At 42.0% G+C, this 26587-nt stretch overlaps 1 protein-coding gene across 1 annotated transcript in view; it reads left to right on the forward strand.

The window, feature by feature from the left end:
* The window catches only part of LOC138605376 (receptor-type tyrosine-protein phosphatase gamma-like), a 444649-nt gene that overhangs the window by 245168 nt on the left and 172894 nt on the right, over positions 1–26587 (forward strand). The window contains exon 3 of the mRNA XM_069677579.1: positions 19596–19778. Coding sequence (XP_069533680.1) covers positions 19596–19778 — 183 coding nt within the window. The remainder of the gene's footprint in view (positions 1–19595; positions 19779–26587) is intronic.

The raw sequence follows: 26587 nt of genomic DNA on the forward strand, positions 1-26587 counted from the left end.
AACAACAGGTTGAGCATCCATTCATGCAGAAGGTTGGAAGTGATTAAGCAGGCAAGAAGTTCTGCAGCAGTAAAAAGTATAAACGGCCATTACAGGCTGCAGCTATTAAATCAACAAAATATAATTGCAGACACATTTACGAGTTTGTATCGGTTCTGCCAGTGAGCGAGCATCAGGTGTACAGATGGGAGAACACATCCAGGAACGTGTCCAGATGTGCAGCTAGGAAGAGAAAGCTAATCATATGTCACATTTACAGATGGAAGCCACACGTCGCTGATGCTGTCAGAGGGAAAGCTTTTATGTCCAAGAATGCCAGGTGTGAGGAAGCTAAGGTACACAGCCATGTTGTTACACCTGTACATGCATGTATGGTTTTAACCAAGGAAAATTAGGCATCAAACTATCAAGAGTATTTCTCCACTCAGAGAGATTTAGGTGGAGCATGTAAAAGAAAGGAACTTACACTTGTAACTAAAGGCAAAGTTAAAGTGAATAAACTGTTAAAAATCACAAACTTATTGTTATTCAAGCTCGACTCAGCGTGCGTCCTCCTCGTCCTTCACATCGCGTCACGCAGAGAGATAATAGAGGTGGGAGGTGCTGGGGGTGTGGTGGCAATGACATTATCTGGGTGGAAGTGTGAGTTTATTTACTTGTTTTCGCTTGCGTGTGTGTGACGGTGGGCGGGAGGTGAAGGCTGATGTCGCGTGTGGAAGCAGCATTTTGTTTTCCGTCTCTTCACGCTCAGTTGGACAGTCAGATGGGATTAATGGTTGGCGGCGTGCAGAGTGACGGGGTCAGTGGGACAGGGGACGAGGTGTGAAATCACTTCTCTGTAGACCGCTGACACAGAGCTGAGAGGACTCTCTGCTGCAAACAAGCCAGACTTACCAGACTTGTTTTTATATGAATTTTTCTTTATTTTTTTAGTAAACATTTGATTGCAGAGTTTTACTCAGTGTGGAGGAAAAAATAACACTTTATGTATGCTGCAGATTACTGGTTTCATTACTTTTGATGTAAGGTCGCAGTTTTCCCATGAATCCTGAAAGCTGTAAAGCAGCTTCGTAGTTTGAAAAGTCTGGTAAATTGAATAATAAGAACATTAGATTCACTTTTCATTTGTAACATTTTTGAACATTGATGTAGTTTAAAGAAGTTTAAACACTTTTGTTTCCCCACAGTTGTTTCCTCTTAAGCCTTGAATTTGAATTAAACATTCTTGTGCCCTAACAATCAGGATAAGTGCTCAGTGAAGAAACCGCTCCCCTTGTGCTCTCATCCCAATACTTATAATTAACCTACCACATGACTCTTAGTGGTCACCGCAACCCAAGCAGCCTTGCCAACGTCAACAGACCCAGGCTCCGCCATGCGAGCTCCAGGTATTGACAACAGTGATAGAGAGAAAAATAGAGAGAGAAGGATGGAGTGTGACGGGTAAGGCAGAGCCAGGGCGAGGTGCCCTGACCCGGGCTGTACGCTCTACCTCTCCATACTCCCTCACTTTCATGAGGGAAGAGAGAGCAAGGAAGTTTGGGGGCTAAGGTTAGGGTAGGAGGTAACCCTAACCCCAAGCTGATACCAGCTACCCTGCCACATTTCTACTAACAAACCCCACAACTCAAATTTGTAGTTAGATGGGCAGCGAGAGGCAGCACATCAACGCGGTTAACAAGTGAGCACCTCCCTTCTCGTCAAGTAAAGCCCACGACATCTCATGGAGGCTCTGGAGATAGGCATTGTTCTTCAAACAGGCACCCTGGAATTGGAGCTCCTTTAAGCGGCCCATATAAAGAGGCTACAGTCCTGTCACAGCAGTCGCAGGTTTGACTCCGGCCTTGGCCCTTTGCTGCATGTCATCCCCGACTCCTATCATTAAAAGCAAAATGGCCCAAAAAAGAATTACAAAATAAAACTGGAAAGACTTTTTATTAGGGTACACACATTTATCATAAACAATTTGCTTATTAGCATGCATATTTGTAGCATATTGGCTCCATTAATAACCCTCTATTTTCACAAAAGTAAGGAAAATGTGCATGCAAATAAGCAACAGTTAGTATTTGTAACAGAAACAGGAGCTCTTATTCCAGCATGCTGAGAGCTCTTTAATATATTCCTTTGTGTATCCCATTTTAAGTCTTGAGTATGCACACATGACCACTCTTGCATGTGTAAGTGTTAACAGCAGATATTACACACACACACACACACACACACACACACACACACACACACACATACGTGTATTATCTTACTTAAAGTGCAACAGACTGCACTTTTTCCAGGGTTTCTGTTGTGCCAAGTTTTCACATACAGCTTTTAGCTGCACTAATTGATTTTTCGGATACTTAGTGGAGGAGCAACAGGCTGTGAACACAACACTGGCATAATATCACCTTCAAGGCTGGCAAGCCTGATAACAAACAGTTGCCTATTTGCACATCTGGCAGACACAGAGGAACACTATCATCCCGCTGGAGCGGTGTTTGTGTCCAACAGTCACCCTCCTTTTAGCTCTTCTTCAGCTTCCTTTAGTTCCAGAGAAAAATATCTTTAACTGCCAAATACTATATTATACTTTATTTCTCTGTATGCTGCACCCACTGTATATAAGAACTGGACATAGCATATTTTCGTAGTCGAGCTGTAGAAGTGCCTCAAGCAGTTGCAAGTCCAATTGTATAGAGATCCTTCTCGCTTCATTTATTACCTCAGTTAACAATTTCCTAAAGAGTTTATGTTCTCAATCTCTAGTTTCAAGGTGTCTTCAATACAGCATGATGTTCCTTTTGTAAAATATTGGCCCCTTTAGAGTAAAATAGGAGATAAAGTAGGGTGTGTTTCAGCTTCAACCACCTGGCCATCAACCGGGATAGAGAGGATGAAATGCATACGCATACACCGATAAGCCATGACATTACGACCACCTGCCACCCTGACCGGTCTTCGGCTACGCGGCCACATACGCAACAACCTGACGCCTTTCTATCAGAACCAGCATTCACGTTTTCAGCAATTTGAGCTTCAGTAGCTCTTGTGTTGGATTGGACCACACGGGCCAGCCTTCGCTCCACACGTGCAGGTTCATCCTTCGGTTTTCTTTCCTTGGACCACTTTTCCTGACCCCTGCAGACCGGGAACACCCCACAAGAGCTGCAGTTTTGGAGGTGCTCCGATGCAGTCATCACAACTTGACCTTTGTCAAAGTCGTTCACATCCTTACGCTTGTCTATTTGTCCTTGTCCTGCTGATATTTAGATAATATTTGATGAATATATTTTCCTGCATTTAGTTAATATTCAGCATTTCAAAATATCAAAGCCGTGTTGTGTTTTGGTCAGACTGTGTGACATGCGGGAGATGTAGTCCCATCTTTTGCTTGGGCATGTTTAACCGTGTGTATAGAGTTCTCACAGTGTGTGTGTGTGTGTGTGTGTGTGTGTGTGTGTGTGCGTGTGTGTATGTTTAAGAGAGAGACGTTGGACAGCTGTGAAATGGACTGTGACAGTGGCTTCAACCAGACTTACTGCCTGCCCATGGCAAGCCAGGAGCCCCAGTGGCCTTCTGTCAACACACTCCCTCTTCCCCTCTGTCTGTCTTTGTCATGTTGCCTCTCTTTGTCCACACACACACACACACACACACACACACACACACACACACACACACACACACACACACACATACACAGAGTTTTACTTTATCTAATTAAGGCTGAGTGCCATTTCAGCTTCTACAGACCTCTTTTTTCCACCCACATGCGCGCTTCACTCCGGCCGGCTCCCTGCGTCACAAAGCGGAGTGGACGGTTCTCGAGTTCAAGGTGACAGGAGCCGACACTCATGGGACTTTTCTGTTTATCCAGCGCCCACATCCACAAGAGGCCATGTTTGCTCCGTGTTCAAGTCAATAAATCATTTATATTCTCCGCTTTCTTTTCCTATCCTTGACACATTTTCTTTATTCCATTTAGCCTGTTTTCATAATACTTTCACAGCTGTCATTCACTTATTTGTGCTTAGTGGCGGGACATATTAGAGCTGTCAGTTCTGCTTTATTTACTCTTTTTAATTTGAGTTTTTTTCTTACCTATTTCGAAACCACAACAAACCACTTTCCCCCTGGAATGAAATCCCAGAAAAAAAAATTAAAATAAAATAATTGAAATCCCTGTGACTCAATGAGAAAAATGGCAATTAGTATTACCCCGCCATGTGTTCGTGATTTTATTAAACGCAGCTCGAGGTGTGGAAGTAGTGCCGCTTTAATTGGTTCACGAGAAGTTCATAAATAATTTCCAATCACGTGTCGAATGTTACTGAGGACCGATCCCAAAAGCCCGGGGATTTATGAGCCCTGCAGGGGGTGCGTTGTTATTTCTCTGACGCTCGTGTGCCACTGATCATGCCTTATTATGGCCGGTGGGCACATTTCCCCAGCTCCTCTCTTATGTGTTGATCATGGAGCACAGTAATTGGCCACGCTGAGTGACAAGCAACGTCTCGGAGGAGATAATGAGGCAGCCATTTTGAGCATAATGCTGACAGACACTTTGAGCAGCTAACACAATTAACTGCTGCACCGGGCAGATCAGTGGATAAATTTATTAGCAGACTGATTCCAGATTACACATTCATGAATATTAATCACCGACTGATTACTGATTGAAACTTCAGCACTTGGAGTGATTTCTGGTAGATTTTGGGTGTTTTTTACTGATGTGGGTTTTTTGGATCCGGTGGGTGTTGCGGAGCCGAGCACTGAGGCATCACAGAGATAAAGAGATATAGAAGAAAACAAATCCTTTTGATTTTTTTTTTTTGGAGGTGTCAGATTGATATGACGTACGCTCTCACAATGCTTGGGGCTTAATGGATTCAGGAACAAAGCATTCAGATATGTCCTGTAATGATATAAAGTAATGGGACGAGTGTGGGTAACCTTGTTCAGAGAACTTAATGCACCTGGGCATCCACTCAGTAACAGTGCATCCTCTGCTACTTCACTCTCCATTAGGCAGAGCTGCCTCTGTCTTCCTCCCTCTTCTATCAGTCCCCAGAGTAACCGGGGGAGATTTACTGCTGAGTTTTCACTGATAGATTTCAGCGTCCTGCAGATCATTATTTGTCATTATTGCAAAGGGTTTGTCCCACCATGGGAGCACCAGTTACAGGACAGATACACTATCAGCCGTGCACAAGTTAATGCACTGCTTGGTTCTACTGCTTCTGAAACCACAAATGAAATGTCCAGAAGGAGAGCAGTTTGACTCAGTGGACCTTATGTAGTAAAAACTCAGGATGTTAATGTAACCCTCCGGACAGCTGGTCACACCACGAGGCAAAGTAACACTTTGCATTAAAACTACAATATTCACAGAGAGGTGAGTCATTTTCTCACATCTAAACCCGGACCTGCCCTCGCAGTGCTGACCTGCCTGAGATAACGCTCACTGCCCCACCAGCTATCTGACTGATGCATAATACTGGTATAGCCCATTAAAAGTGCTGCTAAGTTCAACTGAGCCGGAAAGACTGCACTTGCCAGTCAAAAAGTAAGCCCTCCAGTCTGACATCCACTCTGTAATCCAGTTCTTTTATGGATTTCAGTACCAGCCACTTAGCAGCTTGGTCAGTCTTCGAATGTGACGCTGCTGGTTTCATACAGGGAGTGTCCACTCGTGGTGGCAGTTAAGGATCAGCTGAACTGTTAACAATTTATTTTTCACCCAAAAATGTGAAACGTTCAGTGTCAAGCTTTGTTTATTATGGCGGGCTTGACTGCTTTAATTCAAACATCTAACTGGACGTCATATTTTTATAACTTCACGGTGGAGCCCAGCATGTGTCAACCTGACTAAAGGGCGGTACCGTAGACTGTATAAAAAGATGGACAACATGACGGCTCCCTGAAACCTCTCTATCGCCCCCTGCTGACTGGCTGCAGTATAGGTCATAAAGCCCGCCTCCTCCATGTTAACAGATGGGACATGGGTCAAACTATAAAATCAAAATACACGTCAAATACATTTTTATCAAACATGGTTTCTGTCATTATAGTTCTTATCATGCTGATTTATGTCCAAGTGTTCATTTTTCTGACAAGTTTACTTTTAATTAGTTATTTGATGCTGTAAAAATGATGATTGACAGCTATGTTGACAAGTCTGGCTCCTGCAGCCGATCTGTTCCGGATTAGCAGAGTGGAGGACGAACGGTGAGAGGAAACGTAACTAAAACAATCACGACAGTCATTGAAGTTCCCAAATCTGACCCTGTTCTACTGTTAAACACGCGTGCGGAATATTTGCCATTTTTTTAGTAAGTTAAGTGTGTGTTTTGGTTAGTGGAAGTGGCTACGGCTGCTCCACCCACCGATCTGTACTGCGCAGTCTCTGGCTTCAAATGACGTCACCATCGCAAGATGGCAGCACTCATCACAGGGGTATTTTGGCTTCATTTTCGTACAATGAGAGTTGCTGGATACACGTCAACCATCTTCATATGCAGTCATCATCACATTTTGAAGCTTAGGGCCACAGACCAAGCTGACGTATTTCACGAGTTGGTAGTAGTAAGGTGTTCACACGTCAAAGCTGCTTCCTTGTACGAGTAAGTAACACACTGAGAAAATAAGAAAAGCTTAATAAACAGACTTAATCACTCGTGTGATACCAATCAGGGACAGAGCAGCAAAACGAAATTGACCTTTTCATTGGGTTAATGTGACGGCTAGCTTTGTCACGCCTTTTTGTGTCTCAGATGTGATGTTGAAGGGAACATTAAGCCTGCAGCACGCCTGGGTGACACATCAACATCCCTCCACTTCCTGACCCTGTGGGTCCCAGCGATCGATATCCACCTTGTTGTGCCCTGTTTCACTTAAGGACACCGTCAGCTCTGCAGAGTGTGTCACACACAGCACCTGATTTTCCACAACACAGCTATGTGCTGTGTGGAGGTGTGAGTGATATAATGAAGAACATGCTTTAATCACATCTACTTACTTTACTTTACTGGTTTAACTCGTGCAGCTGGACTGGATGGATCTGAGCTAAATGGTAATTTTATAAGCTGGCATTTACTGAGACTGTTTTATAACAGCATTGCTTTTCCCCTTTTTTTATTCTTTTTTATTTCTAGATTCTTTGTAACAAAAATGTGACAGAAAGGCACGTACTAAAGGCTTTAATCTCTTGCTCTGAAACAATGCTATGAACACGTATTTTAGTTTTTCGGAAACACATAAGAAACATATTTTCAGTTGTGGTGTCTGCCTGGAATATAAGAGTATACAGGACAGCTCAAACATGCATGTCTTAATGTTCCTAACTCAATTCTCAGTTTCGTTCTCTTTGGCGGCACCTATGGTGATAAACGGTAATTGCGGGAGCACACTATATCCAGACAGTGCTGCATGTGTGACGTCCACGGTTGGCTCCGGTTGTAACTCTTGATTTTCCTGGCTGACGGTTGCTTTCCTTTTCAGACTGTTCGCCTTCATCTGAGCGTCGAGTTTGTTTCTTTTTTTTTCGGATTTTCACTTATTGTTGAAGTTGTATCTGTAGTCATCGATCTCTTCTTTGTTTGTTCAGCCATAGAAGATTACTGTTTAGTCGCATGACTTGCAGAGAGCGGAAAAGCAGCCGCTTAGCTCCGCCTACCCTCTCTGGCAGACCAATCACTGCTGGCTGATGGAAAACGCGTCACTAACTGGGAGGCGCTTGTGTGTTTTTTTCCATGAAAGTTGCCACAGACGCCCAGTCTGTAATACTGCAAATGCAAAGGCTTTCATCAGTGGGCCATAGACTCAATCACCATTGGAGATAGATAGTGACTTAACAGACATTTATTTACATGAAAATGTTTGATTATCACTTTAAGGTTAAGAATAAACAGTTGACAAAGGTTATCTTGCACGCTTTCTATTATCAAATCTGAAATTTGCGTGGAAACCACCCTGCTCAGGGTGAAAACAGCTCATGCATGATCCTTGTTGTAAAAGATGTTCCCCCTCGGTAGTTTATATTTGAAGCCCGGTTACCAGCCTGTAACAAACTACGGTTACAATAAAATTTGTACTGTTGGTTTCCTAATGTTGAGTTGGAAAGGCTCCTCATCCCCAGCGTGGTAGTCCTTGTAGTCCTAACACAGCTAGAAGTAGCGGCTTATTGATTCCCACAGCTCCCAAAACTGCTCAGGAGTTACTAGCTCTGTGCCAGCTGCGAATGCTAGCTTTAGCAATATTTCATTGGTAATGTTATGAGATAAAATCCAAAACTTTTTTGAGCTTTCTGTTGCACGTCATCGTTGCATTCCAGCAGGGATCAGCCGGGCATAAAAAATGTAGGGTTTTCAGCCCTGTTGTGTTTCCAGGGGAATCGGGAAAAAAACATAAAAAGTAAATTGCTAAATCAAAAAGCAATCTTGTTTCAAATATTTATTAGGTTTAAACCCTTTTCAAATTTCTCACATGTCAAATTTAAAAGCCCTAAAAAAGGCTGAATTCACAGTTGTCAGACTGATTGCTCTCTCCTCACCACTCTGACTGAAGGGATGGCAGTCAGGCCGCACATAATGAGAAGTAGGCGATAGAGAAAGTGCTTCCACAGAGAGGAAAGCTAACATTAGCCAAGATTAACTGTCCATTCAGGTAAACAGAGACAGATAGAGGCGAGGACGGGAAGACATTGTTCTCTCATCTGAGGTTTCTGTTGCTTTTGTGCAAGTTCCATCGCAGATTGTCAGCAGCTCTCAGGAGAGAGAGCGCGCTCTTCATCTCCGTCAATTATTTACTTTGTAAATACACCTGGCTGCTGCTTCTGACCTTTGAGAGAGTTTGAGGCTTTTCAGTCAATTAAGAGCCATTTTTGAAGCAGATGCTGTGCCGGCGACCTCGCTCGCTTCTCATTGAAAAGCCTGCCACGTTTCCAATTTGAGGCAAAAACAAACCCAAGAAAGTATGTGGGGGAAAAAAAGCTGCCTAAAGATCACAATTATGGACGGCAAGCCTCTAAAGACAAAAGCTATTTTTTACACAAAGACAAAAAACACCTTTGGGAGGACGTTTGCTGTCAGAAGAAATCCGAACAACTCCAGAATAACAATGAAATCAAGGTGTGCCTAATGAGACGGAGGACAGGAGGGAGGCTGGGGGAAGAAAACAAGCAGCGATCTTTCATGGCGATTCATGTTCTGTCCAAGGAAAATGAGACGCTTTCTTGCCATATGTCCATCTGCTACAATTAACCGCTCACGTCAGGAAGGGTCTCCTCAAGCGTGGAAATAATGAGAAACAGAGAGATGGAGAGCTGTGTCGTGTGCTTCTCTTCTCCATTTGGCAGGAAGCATCCTCTCAGCAGGCGCTAAGAGATCCTCTCTTCCTGCACTGATTCCTTCAGGATTAGTGGGATAATGGCAGAAATCAGTGCAGAAATCAGACTGAGCCGGCCTGTGTGTTGAAAAGTCCTGGATTTGGAGGACAAGAACAAATCCAGGGAGGTGTATTAGTTGTACTTTCTGGATGCAGTCAGCGCCAGACTCTCCTTAACCCGTCTCTGCTTTCAAATCCTCACCTGGAGTTAAAACCCACAACAATGTTGTTCAGTAGCTGCATGTCCACTTACATTGATAAGCACAAGTTAATCTGGAGGCGAGTTATTGATTCAGGATGCCAGCTACTTCCTTTATATAGCACCTTTCAAAGAGTCACAAAGTGCTTCACAGACAAATAAAGGAAATCAGATCAGACCTTTCTCTTCCCTTTTAGTGTTTTAGTAACCTTAAACCTGAAGCAGAGGTTATTTGACAGAACCAGGATAGATCTAAAAAAAAAAATGAATTAGTTGCCATCCACTGATATTATAGAAAGTCAGATGATATAACCAAGGAAGTAATATACAAAACTGTAGCTGCGTGTATCAGTTGAAAATGTGTCCACATACGGTCGGGTTGCCACTTCTCTCTTAACTCTTCTAACTATTTATTTTCATTGAAATGCCAAAAATGCAACAAACTGTCTTGAGCAAAATGAGTGTAACCTGATATACCGAGGTATCCAAAGCCTTTGGATGAAACTATTGATATGACTGGCATTAAGGCAACAACAAGGGTGACCATGAAACCATGATGAAAATGAAAAATGAAGACATAATATCAAGTCTTAAATTCTCAATTTGTCCAGATTTCATAAAAACATGCACACGTCCAAGTAGAACTGCAAAATACTGTTCAATAAAATGTAACAATATCAATGTCAAAGTTGTTTCTTTTTAATTGAAACAGTTTTTGCTTTGCTATTTGAACATTTCAATCAATCAATCAACTTTATTTTTACAGCACTTGTCATACATCTAAAATGTAGCACAAAGTGCAAAAATAAATAAAAACAGCCAGCATCCCCCGATTCATGCACAAGGCTAAATGAAAACATGTAAACAGAGAGCTCAATAACAGGAAGTGATGAAACGCTATCATGAATTCACGATGAGGAAACACTGGAGGTTCGATTAAAATGTTAAGACTCAAAACAAGCAAAAAAATAAAACATTAAAAGGTTATTCAAAAAAATACTCTAGAAGAAAATAATAAAACACAATAACAATAAGATGATACACACTAAAAAATAAATAAATAAATGATAATCCAGAAAACTAAAACTAGAGTAATAAAACACTAAAATAAGATAATAACACACTAAATTAATATATATATGAATAACTAAAACTAAGATGCAAAGGATAAAATAAGTAATAAGTAAATATATAAAGTTTAATAAAGTAAAATTCATCTAACAACCAGGCTAAAAAGGGAGGTCTTTAGTTTTGGTAATTTAGGACAATGCAAAGGCCAAGTGAAGTTACTGCATTTTTGTCAAAGGTCAGATTGTCCATCGTGGGTTTGACCTTTAAAATAGCCTCATAATGTATCTAAAACTGTAGTGCAATATCTCGTATAAACCTATCGAGCCATTTTCCTCAGTGTTACTCTTTGCATTGTTAGTGCAGCTCGGCTTCGTGCAGCAGGCCTGTCATTTACTTGATTTCTGTACCAGACTTAGAATCCTGTATCATGTCATTATAAAATGATTGAACACTGTAACTAATGTAAATGATACACCTGGAACTCTTTTTTATTGCACTTGTTTGGTCTTGACCACACGCAGCTTGTGCAGGAGCATAATGGATACCTAAAGAACAAAGTATTTCCAGGTTCAGCGCCTTCTGCGAGTCCGCCTATTCAGCACACAGCTTCTTAGCCATTAGCCAGTGGTGTGATTGAGGTTAGCACTCTAGCAGTTACGCCAGTCTCCTCTTTTCTTTCCTCCTTTACCTTTGCACTCTCCCATACTGCTGCTTTCAGCAGAAATTAGCTGCATTAGTCAGTGACTAATCGCTTCACGTTTTCCCTTCAGCTGCATTTGCCGGCCAGGCCGCGGCTGTCTGGATCCATAGCTAATGTTAGCCTCATACGAAAGCCAGACCACCTCAATCAATAGCCGCCCCCGGGCAAGGACAGAGATGGAGGAGAGGGGAAGGAGAACAGGATGCACCCTAATTCAATGAAATAGACATTACCCGGTGCTCGCGACGCGCCAGGGCATGAGTAATCATAGACAAATTCATTTTGGAGCCCAGGAGCCCAGTATTGCTTTAAATTAAGGGCAGAGTTTAAGGGAGTGGGGTGCATGGAGTGTGAGCTGGTGCGAGCGGTTAGGAGAAGGAGAGATTCAGACTGAGCTCGCATCAGCCTGTGTTGACTCTGCCAATTTAGCCGTGGCCTTCTTCAGGCTTTTAGTGCAGCTGTTGTTGTCCATTATGCTCGACTAAGCAGCTCACTTTAGGATTCAGAGAGGGATCCATCCGTAAGAAGATAACTGTTGTTAATTTCCTCCTCAGAAGTGAGCTGGTTTAAGTAATGCTCAAATCAGACACAAAAAAAGACAACGCATCAGTCAAATGATTTAACATAGATGCATAACAATATTTTTAAATATACTGTATATATTTTTATTAAATGATGGTTATATTACTGACTCCACATCTAGAGAGAAGTTAGTTCCCATGTAACCAATAGTTCACTCGTAAGTGTTTGAGTCTGATTGTTTTCTTCGTATAATATAGTAGAAATCAGAACAGTATTTATATAAACAGTAATAAAAAGACAAAACAAGCATTGTTATGTGATTGAATCTTCTCAGACATGTGCCAGTTTTAGTTCAAACTTGTCAGCATTTCAATTTGACAGCTATTTTTCAAGTCATATTGAAAATCCAAAAACACATGATCAACTTAAGATGATAAATTATTACAGGTTCAACAAGTATCTTAAATGTAAGGTAGTTAAAGAACATCCACTTTGAATAGTGACGTATGAAAATGAAACATGTAACTGAAAATGACCACAACTATCATGAAAGTGAATGCATACAGTAGCATACAACGAGTAATATAGTGTTGTGACGTTCGCGAACAATTCAAACTCTTTGGTGCGAACGACGGGAACTGAGTCGTGGGTTCACTGCCCGCCCGAGATCCACTCCCCTTAATGCCAATTACCACAGGCAGCTTTTTTCAACTGCAACTGCGCTATACTAGGTGACACGCAGCGGCATCATGTCACCACAACATAGTGCCGACAAGTTTGTTTTTGTTAGAACCTCTGATATTGGTGGGATGCTAAGTTCGACTCTGATCCATCATTATCCTCGTGATTATTTCGCAGATAAACCTAGAAACCTCCGCCCCCCTGAAAAACAAGAAAAAAAAGAACCATCAGCCGGCTCTCGCAAAGGAACGGAGATCCTAAGATCCGGCTGCCTTCAAAGAAAATTCCCAACACTAGTGTAATATATCAAATATCTGCAGTAAAGCTTCTAATCCACTGTACATTTCCACAGTATTTCTCTACCAGTACAACATTCACTTTCTTGTACACAGTGTAATATATTCAAACCTTTTCTGTTTGCTGTTTTATTTATTTTTCTGTGTGAGTTTTGTGTGATACGCCGCTCTTCACAGAACTCTCCATTACTTGTTGCCGTGTCTCTAAAAAGAAGACCACGCTCCTTGAACTGCTCGAAGCATTTTGATGTGAAACAAGCGTAGCAGCTTGAAACATTTTCAGAGGCTTTAGACGTGGAAACGAGAGAAAAACGATCAATGATTTTTCTTTTTTAAATGTTTCACACCATATCTATATCACTTGTCATAACTGCTATATTTATTGAACAATGCAGCTCTGGCTTTTTTCAGCCGTAAACAGGATTATCCGTCCTGCTTAATAAAGTTGGAGAGGCAGTTTGAGATGGATCAGTTGAATAAATTCAAGTGATTTGTAGATACAACATGTTTTTCGCTCCAAACTGCGTTCCAGAGCTGGTGGGAGAGTCTGGCATTTAAGTCTTCCACGTTGCCAGTTGAGCAGAAATGCAGTCGATTGCTATTTAGTTTGAAAATCTAACGTGATTTTGTCTGGAAATGAAATCCAACAGCAACTTGAAAAGAAGCAGCCTCCATAAGTGTTTTATTTACTGATAAACAAAAGCATTGCTGGAGAGTTGTCCAGCGTTGGTGGATGTTTATGCCTGTCTGAGTGTGCTCTTGTTTATACTGCTTTTTTATTGGAACGCATGCATGAATGCCATCTTTTACATCCCACTCACTTTTATTCTCTCACTGAAACATCATGAATATCAGACCCAGTGTACAATATCCATAAATATGTATGTGTGACGAGAGCTGGATGACTACATTCCTGGGGATGTTAATGGCCATATGCCCACACTTTTTAAAAATCTAAACTTTAACCCTTTTCGGATGTGCAGGATGGTATGATGAAACACGCCGCTATGGGGCTTTACGAACTCTTTGAGGGCGAAAGAGAAAAAAAATGTTAAACAGGAGGAATATTAAGCGGTGAGCTGGATAAATATACAGGGAGATGGAAAAAGGGTTGATGAGGTCAATGCCATGGTAACAGTGACAGAAAGCATCTCTTTATATACAGCACATCAGAGTCAGTGTCATGTATACGTGGGTGCATGTAAATGTGTATCTCTGGCTGAGCTGATTAACCCCCCAGCACGTAAAATACACTGTAACCACCGCGCTGACAGCCTGCAGGAATACATTTACTCAAATGAGAAACACATCATAATTATATATTGTTGGTCTGCAGACATACGTATGTGTTAAAGGGTTTAGTTTTGGTGCATTTGAATGCATATCATTTTTGAATAAACTCTAAGAAGTCTGCAATGCAATCTACATGGGTATTTCTAATCATTCTGATAGAACTTCTTCGGGTATTTTCAAATGATTTTTATCCCTAAAAATCTATAAAAATGTAGCTAAGTTTTTTCATAAATTAAAACATTGAAATGCATGTTTTTTTAATGAGATTATGCTAAATAAACACACAAAACATGATGATCCAAAAGAATCTAGAGCTTATGTTCGTTTTGTTATTTCTGCTCTAGCTATTATGTTTTTTACCTTAATCGATTTAAACAGGATTATGCATCAAAAACCTCCTGCGGCCTTATCCCTGCAGCCCACATGATTTCACCACATTTTACAAAGCAGCTAACGTGACACAATGAAGACATCGATGGATGTGATGACCCAAAGATGAACGCCTTACCTCTCTGTTGGGGGAAAAAATGCTGTAGCTATTAACATGAGGCCTCCTGCAGCCGCTGGTGTGTCATCACCCTGTTTGTCAGTGAAGTCATTGATGGACGTACAAAGTGATGTTGTGAAAGATGAAAGTCTCTTTGTTTCTAAAAGAATGAAGGTTAATAGCTACTTTTGTAACTGACTTTTCTTAATTGCCTCCATGTTATTCTAAGCATGGTGTTAAACATCATATAAGTGTTAACGCTCTGAAAATATGGTTTCAAACCGTGATCAAGTTAAAAGCTTTCCAAGTTTAACATTTTAGGAAGCTTTGAAGTGCTGATCTTGAAAATCTCAGTTTCGTTTTCTGTGGCGACACCTGATAAACCGTAATTGCAGGAGCACAGTTCCCAGATATCCAGACAGTGCTGCATGTGTGACGTCCACGGTTGGCTACGGTTGTAACTCTTGATTTTCCTCGCTGAAGGTCGCTTTCCTTTGTAGGCTGTTTGCTTCATCTGAGCGTCCAATTTGTTTCTTTTTCTTTGTTTGTTCAGCCATAGTAGATTACTGTTTACTGGCAACACTTGCAGAGAGCGGAAAAGCAGCCGCTTAGCGCCACCTACCCTCTCTGGCAGACCAACCACTGCTGGGTGATGGAAAACGCGTCACTAACTGGGCACCGCTTGTGATTTAAATGAAAATATTCCAGATTATTACTTTAAACCGTGATCAAATTAAAAGCTTTTCAGGTTTTATATTTTAAGAAGCTTTTAAGGTTTAAGTACTAAAGATGATATTAATGATACATGATGATACGACCAAGCATCCTTGTGTTTTGGGACGCCTTTTATTACCTCAGCTGAAGAGAGGCTTTTTTAAAGAGATCCTTTTTTAATTTCCAATGTATTAATGTTAAGTAATAATTAATTACATAATGTATGTATTATAAGTATGTTGTACATAAGTCAGTCTGAAACCGTTTTGACTCATCTGCTTTAATCTGCTGCTGATCTTTCTGCTCCTCTGGATTACAGTGGTTCAGGAGCATTATCTCTCATCTCTCCTCTCACTTCAACCTAGTTTTAGGCAGCAACAAAATTAAACTTTAGCTTTATTCTTCCTGTTTAGTATCAAACTAAAGAGACAAACAAAGTATGAAACTGAACAGCCAGAGACGAGCAGGGGACCATAGATTCAGCAGCTAAGGAGCCAGATGATTGCTCCCTTAGGAGTTGGTGGAGTCCAGACTAGAGCCAAAATGAGAGATTCATCAAGTGGACACACACGCAACATTGAAATTTTTTTTCTCTGTGTAAAAACAACTTTATTAGTTAATAATAGGTTTTACACTTGCTCATCCTCCCTTGAGCCTCACCAACGCCTCTGGCACAAGACGGCACAAACCTAAACTTCCTGCCTCAGGATATTCCTTTAGTAACCAAGAAGTGTAGTCAGAGTTGTGCTGCTATGTTTAAAACCATGAGAATCCAGGTTTTTTAGAAAGAAGTTGTGTATGATTAGTTAAATCTTTACTACAGAGCATCGGGAAAGCCACCACTATACTTACATACACTCAAAGCTACTGATAAATTGAGGGCTCACCCCTGCGTTATTCAAATTCACTGGCAGATTCAAAGGCTAATGGAGTGAAGCATCGGGGTTAGAACGCTCACACTTGCATGACTGCTCTCTAAAATAGACTCTTCTTCCACTCACTTTAGTGACAATGCAACAGAACAAAGAACAGCTTGACTCTTTGAACTGATGACACACGAGGGTTTTCAATTATAAAGACTACAGTCAAACTGGCCTGATTTAGCAGACCTATTGATGGACCTCGACCACCTCCTCCTGTACCGCATTCAGGAAGCTTTTGGAACAGGTTCACCCACTTAAGCACGCATGTTCATGTTTTTTAAGAAAGTAAACAAACATTCCCCTGCCAGTGTTTTTACTATTGCACTTCCATGAAGTCTGATTTGGAAGGTTAAAAATAAAGAAGCAGAGGCTGAAATAGAAGAGATCTGGTCCCATGTATTGGGGCAAAACTATGAAAACCTTTGATAGTACATTTACCGTCATCATATCAGACTTGTAGCGCCAATTTCATGTTCTAAAGGAGTGCATCAAGAGTAGTAATAGACTGATTAATCGGTCGGCCGATAAATGACATTTTGACATAATCGGCGTTGGCCGATGTCTGCGCTCTCAGTCAAAGCTGGTGTTCTCTGTAATCGATAATGGCAAAAAAGTTGAACAAACAGCTCATGGTTTCACCCATTCTACATTCCTACAACACCCAGCGTGCATTGCACCCCTACCTCTGGAGTGAAATACTACTGTTTCACTGCAGGCAACAGCTCAGAGCAGTACAGAATCCGAAATACGACGAGAATATACCGGTGGATCTTCTAAACATTTTTCGGGTCTGCAGTCTACATTTCAAACAACATTACAGTTTCATTTAGCAGACGCTTTTGTCCAAAGCGACGTATGTCTGAGAGTTAACCTGACGATTTTGAATGAGACATGACATCGCAGGCGGGCGTCCTAGATTGAGGAAGTGTCGTTTGGCGAGCTCCCTGGCCTCCGATAGACTACATAAAACACGTCATCTGGTTTTCCAGGGCCCATTGGAGAAGCGGATAGCGTCCTCCAAAGGCACAGAGCAAAAGTGCATGTTTAGTTAGCGTTAGCTCCCCATAATAGCATGATGGGACTGAGGTTGAAAATTTACGAACTGGCCCTTTAATAACTGCACAATAGCTTTTTGATACTACTGAACTTACCTGCATTATACAGGTAAAATCAGTGTTGTTCTCCTTTAAACAAACCTTACAAACAGCAAAGCTGCAACAGCAACATCAAACAACATAGGCCATCTCCAAAGTTGGACAGAAATGAAATTGCAGCTGTCCGCAGTTCAAAGTGACACGCAATAAATAAGCCGGTGACAGGATAGTTATCTGCTACCTTTTCATTGGCCTTAACACAGTTCAAAAACCAGGACAGCTTTATTTCAGAGGAAAGATGAGGGTTATTTTCAAGAGCTGTAAAAACTCATCAATTTGAGCTTTTTTTCTATGTATTTCAGAGAATGTAAAAGCATTACAGCTTGCCTGAGTTTAAGTCACGTCTCAATGAAAACTGCTTTTAATGGCCCGTGTCTCGTTCCTCAACATTGTAGGGATCAACTAGTTTCCACTGACAGGAGAATTATAGGTCTGTGCTGCTCACAGCGCTGCTTGAATGAGAAACGGCACTGAAGCCGAGCAGCTCTGTGCCCAACACAAAGGAGAATATCTGAGCGTAGGGCTGCATATAGAGCACTTAATTAGGTTAATTTGGGCCTATTATCTAAGTTTCTCATTATGTAATACATGTCTGAGACAAGTATGCAGGCACAGAAAAAAAACATACTGGAATAGTACACCAGTTAGTAGTACAGCAACATTTATATGAACAACTTCTTCAAATGTCAAAGTGTATCTTATCTCACAGAAAGCAAACAAGTTTGTGGGCATTTTTTGTTGTTGTTAGGCAACGTGCAGGGAGTTATTCATGAGTGAGCAGTACTATTGAGATATAATGAAACTGGGTCATAGCAATAGAAAAATGATAGACAGGCGTAAACGTTGACAAGAGATAATAGGTCAAAAACAACAAACTGAACATTACAGAGGGAATTGACTAAGAAGACCCAATCAGTGGATACATGGAGTGTGAATAAACTACACTACTGCACGCACGTCATAGGAAACCAATCTCCTTCAAAATAAAAGCGCAGCATAGACTTTTTTGCCACACATCTGCGGCCCACTGAAAACAGCTCTGCGAATCACTCTTGGGTCCCGCCCCACCAGTTAAGAACCACGGCCCTAAAGCACACCCTGCTTCATCATTTACTTAACTCTAAATGGGACCACAATGTACAAAATGAATGCTACATGCAAAATGCTTATTGTGATGACACCATAAAGCCGTTAAATGTTTGCCGATGTAATAAATTAATTGAGGAGTAGGCTTATTTTCTGAAAGATTTAATCAGACTCGTTATCTAGTAGTCGCCCCCTGCTGGCCGTTAGTAAGAATGGAAGCACAGTCTATGATGATCAAAGTGCTGTTCGTAAACACACATTAAGTAGCGACATAAACATATTGATTTTTCTATTGCCTTCCTATTCTATTAGTGTTGAATGTGATGTGTTTGGTGGGGCTGGGGGGCCTCAGGCAACATCCTGCCCCCAGTGTGCCCAGTAGCTACAGCCCTGATCTTTGCGTAAACACTCAGGTGTTAAAGCAGGGCCCGGTGACATTTCAGCCCTGGCCTCCCCTCTGACTATCTGTCTCTCTCACGGCCTCCAGAAATAGTGACTCCAATGGCCTCAGGCTTTCACTCTGTGGACATTGACTGTCAAAGGATGCCTCGACACACACACACACACACACACACACACACACACACACACACACACACAGACACGCACACCAGCTTGCTCACGACTTGTTAAAGGTGTTTTAGGGTTCCTTGTCAGCTCAGTGACGCTGTGTGAGATTGTGGCTGACTGCTGATGGGTTGTCTGAGGGGGAGTTCAGCAGGAGGTCAGCAGTGCAAAACCAAATATAGAATTTGTTTTATATGAAAGTTGTCACCAAAGGCAGCAGGGGATGCATAATAGCCTCATGATGATGACATTTTGAAATTTTCTATTTACCACATGAATGAAAACGTTTTGCCTTTTCAGGAGCTGTCTCTGTTTGGGGCTCATGATGTTCATTCTGTGTGCAGTGTTTAATTGGAATTCAGATGACTTGGCAGAGCACACTGTCAGCTGTTTTCAGAGGACATGAGATGCTTCTGAAATGTCATTTTTCTCTGATGAATGCTTCTAAAGCCTACACAGTTTCACATCAAACTGTTTCCCCCGAGTGATAAGACCGCGTTGCTGTTTCCTGTTTTTCTCAGGTATATACGGGCCGGACGAGGGATGGCTGACAGCATACCCAGAGTGCAGAGAGAGAAACCAGTCACCAATCAACGTCGTGGACCAGGATGCTAAAATATCCACAGAGTATCAGGAACTCACACTGGAGGGCTTTGAAACGGAGTCCTCCAATAAGACGTCGATGAAGAACACCGGCAAAACAGGTAAGAACAGCACAGACTCCTCCTGCAAATTGGATTTCTCCTCTTTTTATTGCCTCTCAATATGTATGTGGAATACGCTTTTTTTCCCCGACACACATGCTGAAAAGTTTTTCTAAAAGTAAAGCGTCGGCTGAATGCTGACCAAGCATGTGGACAATTGAAGACTGAAGACTGAGAAGCTGACACGATTTTTTAAGCATTTGAAACACGTGAGGTCCCAAGAATTTCCAGTGTTCAACATTTAGTCTACATTTACACTACTGCCACATTTCACTACTTATCTCCTTCAATACTTCAATACATGCTTAAACATGCACATGAACGTTCATGTACACTAGGCATGTGTGCTCTCTTAACTTACAGCGTTGCTCCATGCAGGGCTGATTGCACTGCTCAACATGGGCATCCCTACAGTAAAAGCTTTTTGCCCGTGCATGTAGGCAGAAGTAAAAAGGTACAGCATAGACAAGAAGGTCAGCAGAATCTGTAATAAGCTATTCGTGTTAAATGAATCGCTTCTAGCCAAGGCTCATGTTGTTTGTTATCTTCCGGAAGCGGGTCATTCTGCAGTGGAGTGATGAATCACGAAAGGACATGATAGGCCAAATCAGCAAGACAATGTGGGTGTTTATGTCATCATTACAGATGTCTCTGAACATAATAAAATGTAACCCTGGAGTTTTCAAACTGACATTGGAGATTCTTCGTGGGTCCAAAATGTTGTGCCTCAACCCAAAGAGACCCGGAAACATACGACCTGGAACCGAACAGGATCCGTCTATTATTTGAAAGCTGGGACCCGGACCCGTGCAGAGCCGAGCACTTTTAACTTTTAGTCCTTTTAAACAACGTTAACAATTACTCTTTTCCATGGCTGCTAATGTTAGCATTTCTAGTTTGCTATCACCCGTGTTGTCCGAGTCTGACCTGTGACCTGACCCTTAACCGACTGACTCACTCGCTCGGCCGGGTCAATGGTGCCACCTTGTGGCCAAAGCTTGCACTTCCTCTGAACCATAGCACTGACCAATGCTTTCTAATCATGTCTTCCTGGATCCACTAGGGCACTGATGCTGTGTTCTAAATGCCATACTAAACTAGCAGTATGTACTGATTTGGCCTAAATGTAGTATGCAGTATGCCAACAAAAGCAAAATGTGCAGTATGCCAACAAAGCTGGATGTCGTACTGATTAGGAAAAACTCTCCAGTATGCATCGGACCAGTCTACCTCACCTACTGTATCCCACAATGCAAAGTGCTGGAACGTCAAAGCGGCAGCTGAAATCATGGACAGCAGCAGCATTCCAGCAGAGGGGGGCACTATAGCTAAAGAAGTGGCGGTTATTGTTTATTGTTTTGTTATGCTAGCTAGTTAGCCCGCTAGCTACCTGTTGCTAGGCAACAGGAGCAGCGTTTGGTGACGCAAGGGTAGACCAGACCGTCTCATTTCAGTTCTGCTTTAACGGTCTACGCAGGCTATGAATGCATCCTCCGTGGAACGCCTCCTTCGAAGGCTGCAGCCCGTGGATTGGGACACAGCTAGTCTGCAGTATATAGTACGGCATTTCGAACACAGCCATAATGTTGAACAGACCTGGAACCGGGAGTTATAGAACAATTCCCGACCTGGAACCGGTTGCCCGCATAAAACGTGGACCCGAACAGACCTCTAAAACTGGTTCAGAGGCATTCCCAAAAGTCTCCCTCTTAGGGGATCTAACACTTCCCGTAGTAGTGTGGACGCTAGATATTCACATACTGTAGGTATTTAAGCTAGTAGAAAGGTGGACTTATCCTTTATTTGGTCCCTATTGCAGCAAGTCCTGAGGATCGGGATGACTGCCTGTTAATCTATAAACTTTATTTCATTTGTCCCTGCTCAAAGAATCCTAATGATGAATCCATTACGATCAGGACAAAATGCACATAAACTATTTGATATTACAATTCGCAGATTGCCGTAAAATGTGCAGAGACATTTCATGCCAGGGTGAAGAACTTGGGGGGTTTGTATGAATCCCATTTATAGCGTGAGGTAACCTCATGCAGGACGTTTACTCTTCTTCTTCACCAAACCATCACTGAGAATCTGGTAAAAGATTCAACAGATCCTGAACTGTAGAAAACAAAATAACAAACAATAAACCCGAATTATCCCTCGTAAATTTATTCTATATCATTGATGTCTCACTTGTCACTGAACATCACATTTAATAAAGTGAAGATTGCAATATGTTGTCACAAACACCAGAAAAGGCCGTCAGTCTTGTTGATGAAAGAAAAGCTGCCAGTTGTTTCTGACAGCGCGTTTGTAACCATGTAATGCTGCGACTGATCACAAAGCTGAAGTGACACCTCTAATAATCCCAGCTCATATTGGCAGATGTCTGCATGTCAAACATCTGTTGCATCACTTCCCTGCACATGATTATAAAACAAGACAGGTGCAATATGCAGCAAGTCATTTATGATGAAGATTACACGTCCCATTTTCATTCAGACATGCTGGATCCGCATTAGTACGAGTGCCATGCAGGTGTCAAAGCCTGTAGGACTCAGCACCTGGCCATCTGCGTTCAGCTCTCTCTGCATCTCGAGGACCCTCCTTGTCAGCCACTGGTATTTTTCATAATTCCAGGTTGTCAGTAAGATGGATGGTCCTTTCCCCTTCGTGGAGAAATGAAGTTGAAAAGCTTTTGAGAGGTCAGAGAGGCTTCAGGTGGTTGGCATCGCCGTGGACAGCATGCTAAGTGGCGCCCAGAGCACAGCTGTGTGTTAGCCACAGAAATGTTTTACATCCCATCATTTCCTGTTTGTGATGACACATTTGAATAAATCACCAATTTGTCTGTAGCTTTACTTTAGCTTCACTAAGCAGATTTTGCTGTGTCAGAAATAAATCCTTTCTAGAAGCCTTAAAGAGCAACTTGCAGGTTAAATTGTGTACTACATTAATACTCTTGTCTGAAAATGGCTGTGGAAAAAATAAATACTTGATTTCATATTATTTAGAAGACAAAAGGGCACAAATTTAGAGGTGAAAGTGGCCGGTTTATCATTATGTGACACGCGGTGTCTGACTCTGCCTTAGCTCAGCATGCAGAAGTAGGTGGTAGTGAGTCTGAGCGGTCGTATCGTGTTGTCTAGATATTATTTCGGGACTTTAACAGTGAATTTCACCAGTTCTTATGATGGTTAATTTTTGCGTTTGTGCCAGTTGCACAAATTCTAGCTTGACAGGACATCGAGACCACCGTTCTCCTGACAGGAAGAGGAGCGGAGCTAGCTTTTGAGCCTGGGGGTGCTTTGAGCAGGGTGCAGGTGAAGAGACCGTACGCTGGGACGGGACACACGAGCACCTATCAAACAAAGTATCAGGAAACTGTCTCTCCCTCTCTCCCTCTCCATCACTCTCACACACACCGTAAAACATTGTACAAATTTACCGTTATAGAAGGCGATACGAAATACAGCTGATACAAGCTGACACTCGCTCATTAGTAACTGGATAAGTATTAACGCTCCCACTTGTTACTGCTCATGATTTATTATAGCCTCTGGTATGTGATAAACTTTACAATGTTATGATGTGAGCACACAGATATCGCTCGCTAACGCCGGTCACTCATCACGACACCTGCCCAGGTCTCCTCTGGTTCTCATTGCTCTACAAGTCAACGTCTCTCCTGTGGCCGTTATTTCTCCTCATCATGGCCTGTTCCTGCTCTCTTTGACGCCTAACAGGCTCATAATTATCGGCCTGTGGTCCGTCGGATGCATATGAATGAACAATTGCATTGAAGAACTTCATCTTCAATGACAAGACTGGGATTTTGAATCTATATTTATTAACGTTGCATCGTCATTAATCGGCAGGACTCCCTTTGTTACGTCACATCCAGCTGTCTGTTTTGATGTGGAAACGTACAAAAAAAAGCCACTGTAGTGTATTAATTCATATATTTCATTGAAAATAGAATTACTTAATCATTTTCCTACACATTGAATAATTGTTGTCTCCAACCTGCCAGTTGCTCTTTAATGAAAGAGAGAGACTGCTGCAAACAGTAGAGTGTATGTTCCTTTCAAAGACACCGGATCTTGTAAGAGATTTATGTCATAAATATTTGGTGTAAGGAAAGTGATGAAGCAGAAAGGATGAAGACTTTCTGCATTAAATTGAATAGTATCCGTGTGACCAGTGCTTTAGGTATTTGACTCTGGTTTGACCAACAGAAAAAAAAAACATCCAACATTTCCATCTCTAGACTCACAGTGACAGCGAGTAGTTAATGGATAAGCTCAACATTGTAGGAAATGCACTATCTGAGAGTTACATGAAAAAGATTTATAGGTATACCCCACATATGTCTGTCCGTTCAATATATGGCTACAGCCAGAAGCTAGTTAGCGTAGCTTAGCTTAGCATAAAGACTGAGTTAGGGAAACAGCTAGCTTGCTCAGCCCAAAAAATTGGAAGCTACCAGGAAGTAACTATTTCTCCAATAACCGTTTAAATCAGTCACTTTTTACAGAATAAACAAACATGGCCTGTAAATGACTCAGCTTTCGTCAGGGCCGGCTCTAGGTGATATAGGCGGTTGCCTAGGGCGCCACGTTCTGTGGCTGGCTTGAGCCTCAAACGTTTTGAACGAAGCCCTGATGTTAACTTCAAGCCTGCAAGATTGACACCTTCACTCCCAACCTTTCTCTCTGCTTCGCTTGCATGTACCGTCACCGTGATGCTCTCTCTCTCTTACTGCTCGGCCACTCACTTACTGCATGTGTACTTCACGACACAAGTTACAAGAGAGGAGAGGAGAGATGCGTTCAGGTCCAGGTGGAAAAACTCATACACAATCTTTTAATAGAGGGGAGGGTAAGAGGCGTTGTTTTGAGGTGCATGCGATGTACGTTCTGTTTAATTAGCTCACCCTACTCGTCTAATCACACATGTAATACAGACAGACAGACAGACAGACAGACAGACACACACTATATAATAGAAGGGGAGGGAAAGAGAGACAGCAGCATGTGATGAAAAGAGACAGAGAGGAAAGAGACAGCACAAAGGAAGAAAGAGTAGCGAGTAGTAGATGATGAGAGGTGCAGCACTACAATGCATAAACTCTATCTGTGTATTGTGTCTACATGAAGACTTTAATATTACAATAAACTATGTTAAACTGACAATCTTGAAAATTTCAGTTCCGTTCTCTTGGGAGCTACCTAATGGCAATATCCAGTAACTGCAGGGGCACACTTCCCAAATTAACCAGACAATTGGCTTCCTTTGGAACGGTTGTAACTTTTGATTTTCCTCGCTGACAGTCGCTTTCCTTTTCAGACTGTTTGCTTCATCTGAGCGTTTCTTTTTCTTTGGATTTTCACATATTGTTGAAGTTGTATCTGTAGTCATCGATCAGTTCTTTGTTTGTTCAGCCATAGTAGATTACTCTTTACTCGCAACACTTGCTGGGACAGGAAAAGCAGCCGCTTAGCTCCGCCTACCCTCTCTGGCAGACCAACCACTGCTGGGGGACGGAAAACGCGTCACTAACTGGGCGCCGCTTGTGATTTTTTCTGTGAATGTCGCCACAGACACCCAGTCTGTAATACTGAAAATGCAACAGCTTTCATCAGTGGGCCATAGGCTCAATCACCATTGTTGTTACCTCATTCGGCGATAGATAGCGACATTTATTTACATGAAACTCTTCCAGATTATCATTTTAACAAATTGATTTAACATTTTTCCAAGTCTAGTCAATAAATGTTAAAGGAAAGCAGCTGAGGTAAACATTTTAAAATTTTCAAAGATTACTTTGAATGTAAATAAAAAGTACACAAAAAAATCTGGGGTAGAATCCCCCAGACCCCCTACTGGGGTCTCAGGCCCGACAATTTCCTGTTATCCTAACACAATGTAGTAAGCTTGATCGATCTTTAGTGCAATATCAAATCTAAAAATCAGGCCAAATTCTAAACCCGTCTCGGGAGCCAAAATGGCCGCAGCCAGCCCTGGCTTTAGATATGCAACTAAGATTATTTAGTAACTCTTGGACGGAGAAGTGTTTCTATTTTCCCATTTCCTGTCTTCACTCTGTCCTCCAATGCTAGCTGTAGCTTCATATTTACCTTAGAGACATGAGGGGCGCATCGATCTGCTAACTTTTGGCAAGAAAGCACATCAGTACATTTCCTGAGACATTTTTGTGTTGAATACATGGTTTAGCACCTCTCACCCCTGATTTGGCAGCAGACCAGGTTCCCATCTCCCAAAAGCATTTTAAAGTCAAGATAAGCTTTGTGTGTCAAATCACCCACCATCTTTACATCAACATGTTTCATTTTTCACGGCCCTACAAGATCATCACACCGCCTCCTGCAGCGCGCTCCACTGTGGAGAGCAGCCTCATACAAATCAAACATCCACATTTGTATGCAGGCTTTATTTCAGAACAATGCGTAGTGTTGTTGCAGGTGGAGTCACACAGTGCGCGGGAACGATATACCATTAGGTGATTATAGTCGCTAAAAGGTAAATTCATGGGTGTGATATGAAAGAGAGAGCCGGCCTTGAGGCTTACATGGAATGAAATACAGCGCAGGTATTATGACCTGTGCGAGTGGGTACAAATGAAATGAATAGTATGAAAGGAAACATTAAAGGTGCTGGAGCCCACACTTCACTTGTTTTGGGGGATGGATTTGATTTTGTGTACCCAAATCAATTTTTTAGCAGCACCCTTACACGAGCTTTCCCACATGAACAACAGATCCTGCATAATGTAACAGGCCAATTAC

The sequence above is a fragment of the Semicossyphus pulcher genome, unplaced genomic scaffold, assembly GCF_022749685.1.
Source record: "Semicossyphus pulcher isolate SPU_LCO1_2020_fin unplaced genomic scaffold, fSemPul1.0.p SCAF_3, whole genome shotgun sequence".
NCBI lineage: Eukaryota > Metazoa > Chordata > Actinopteri > Labriformes > Labridae > Semicossyphus > Semicossyphus pulcher.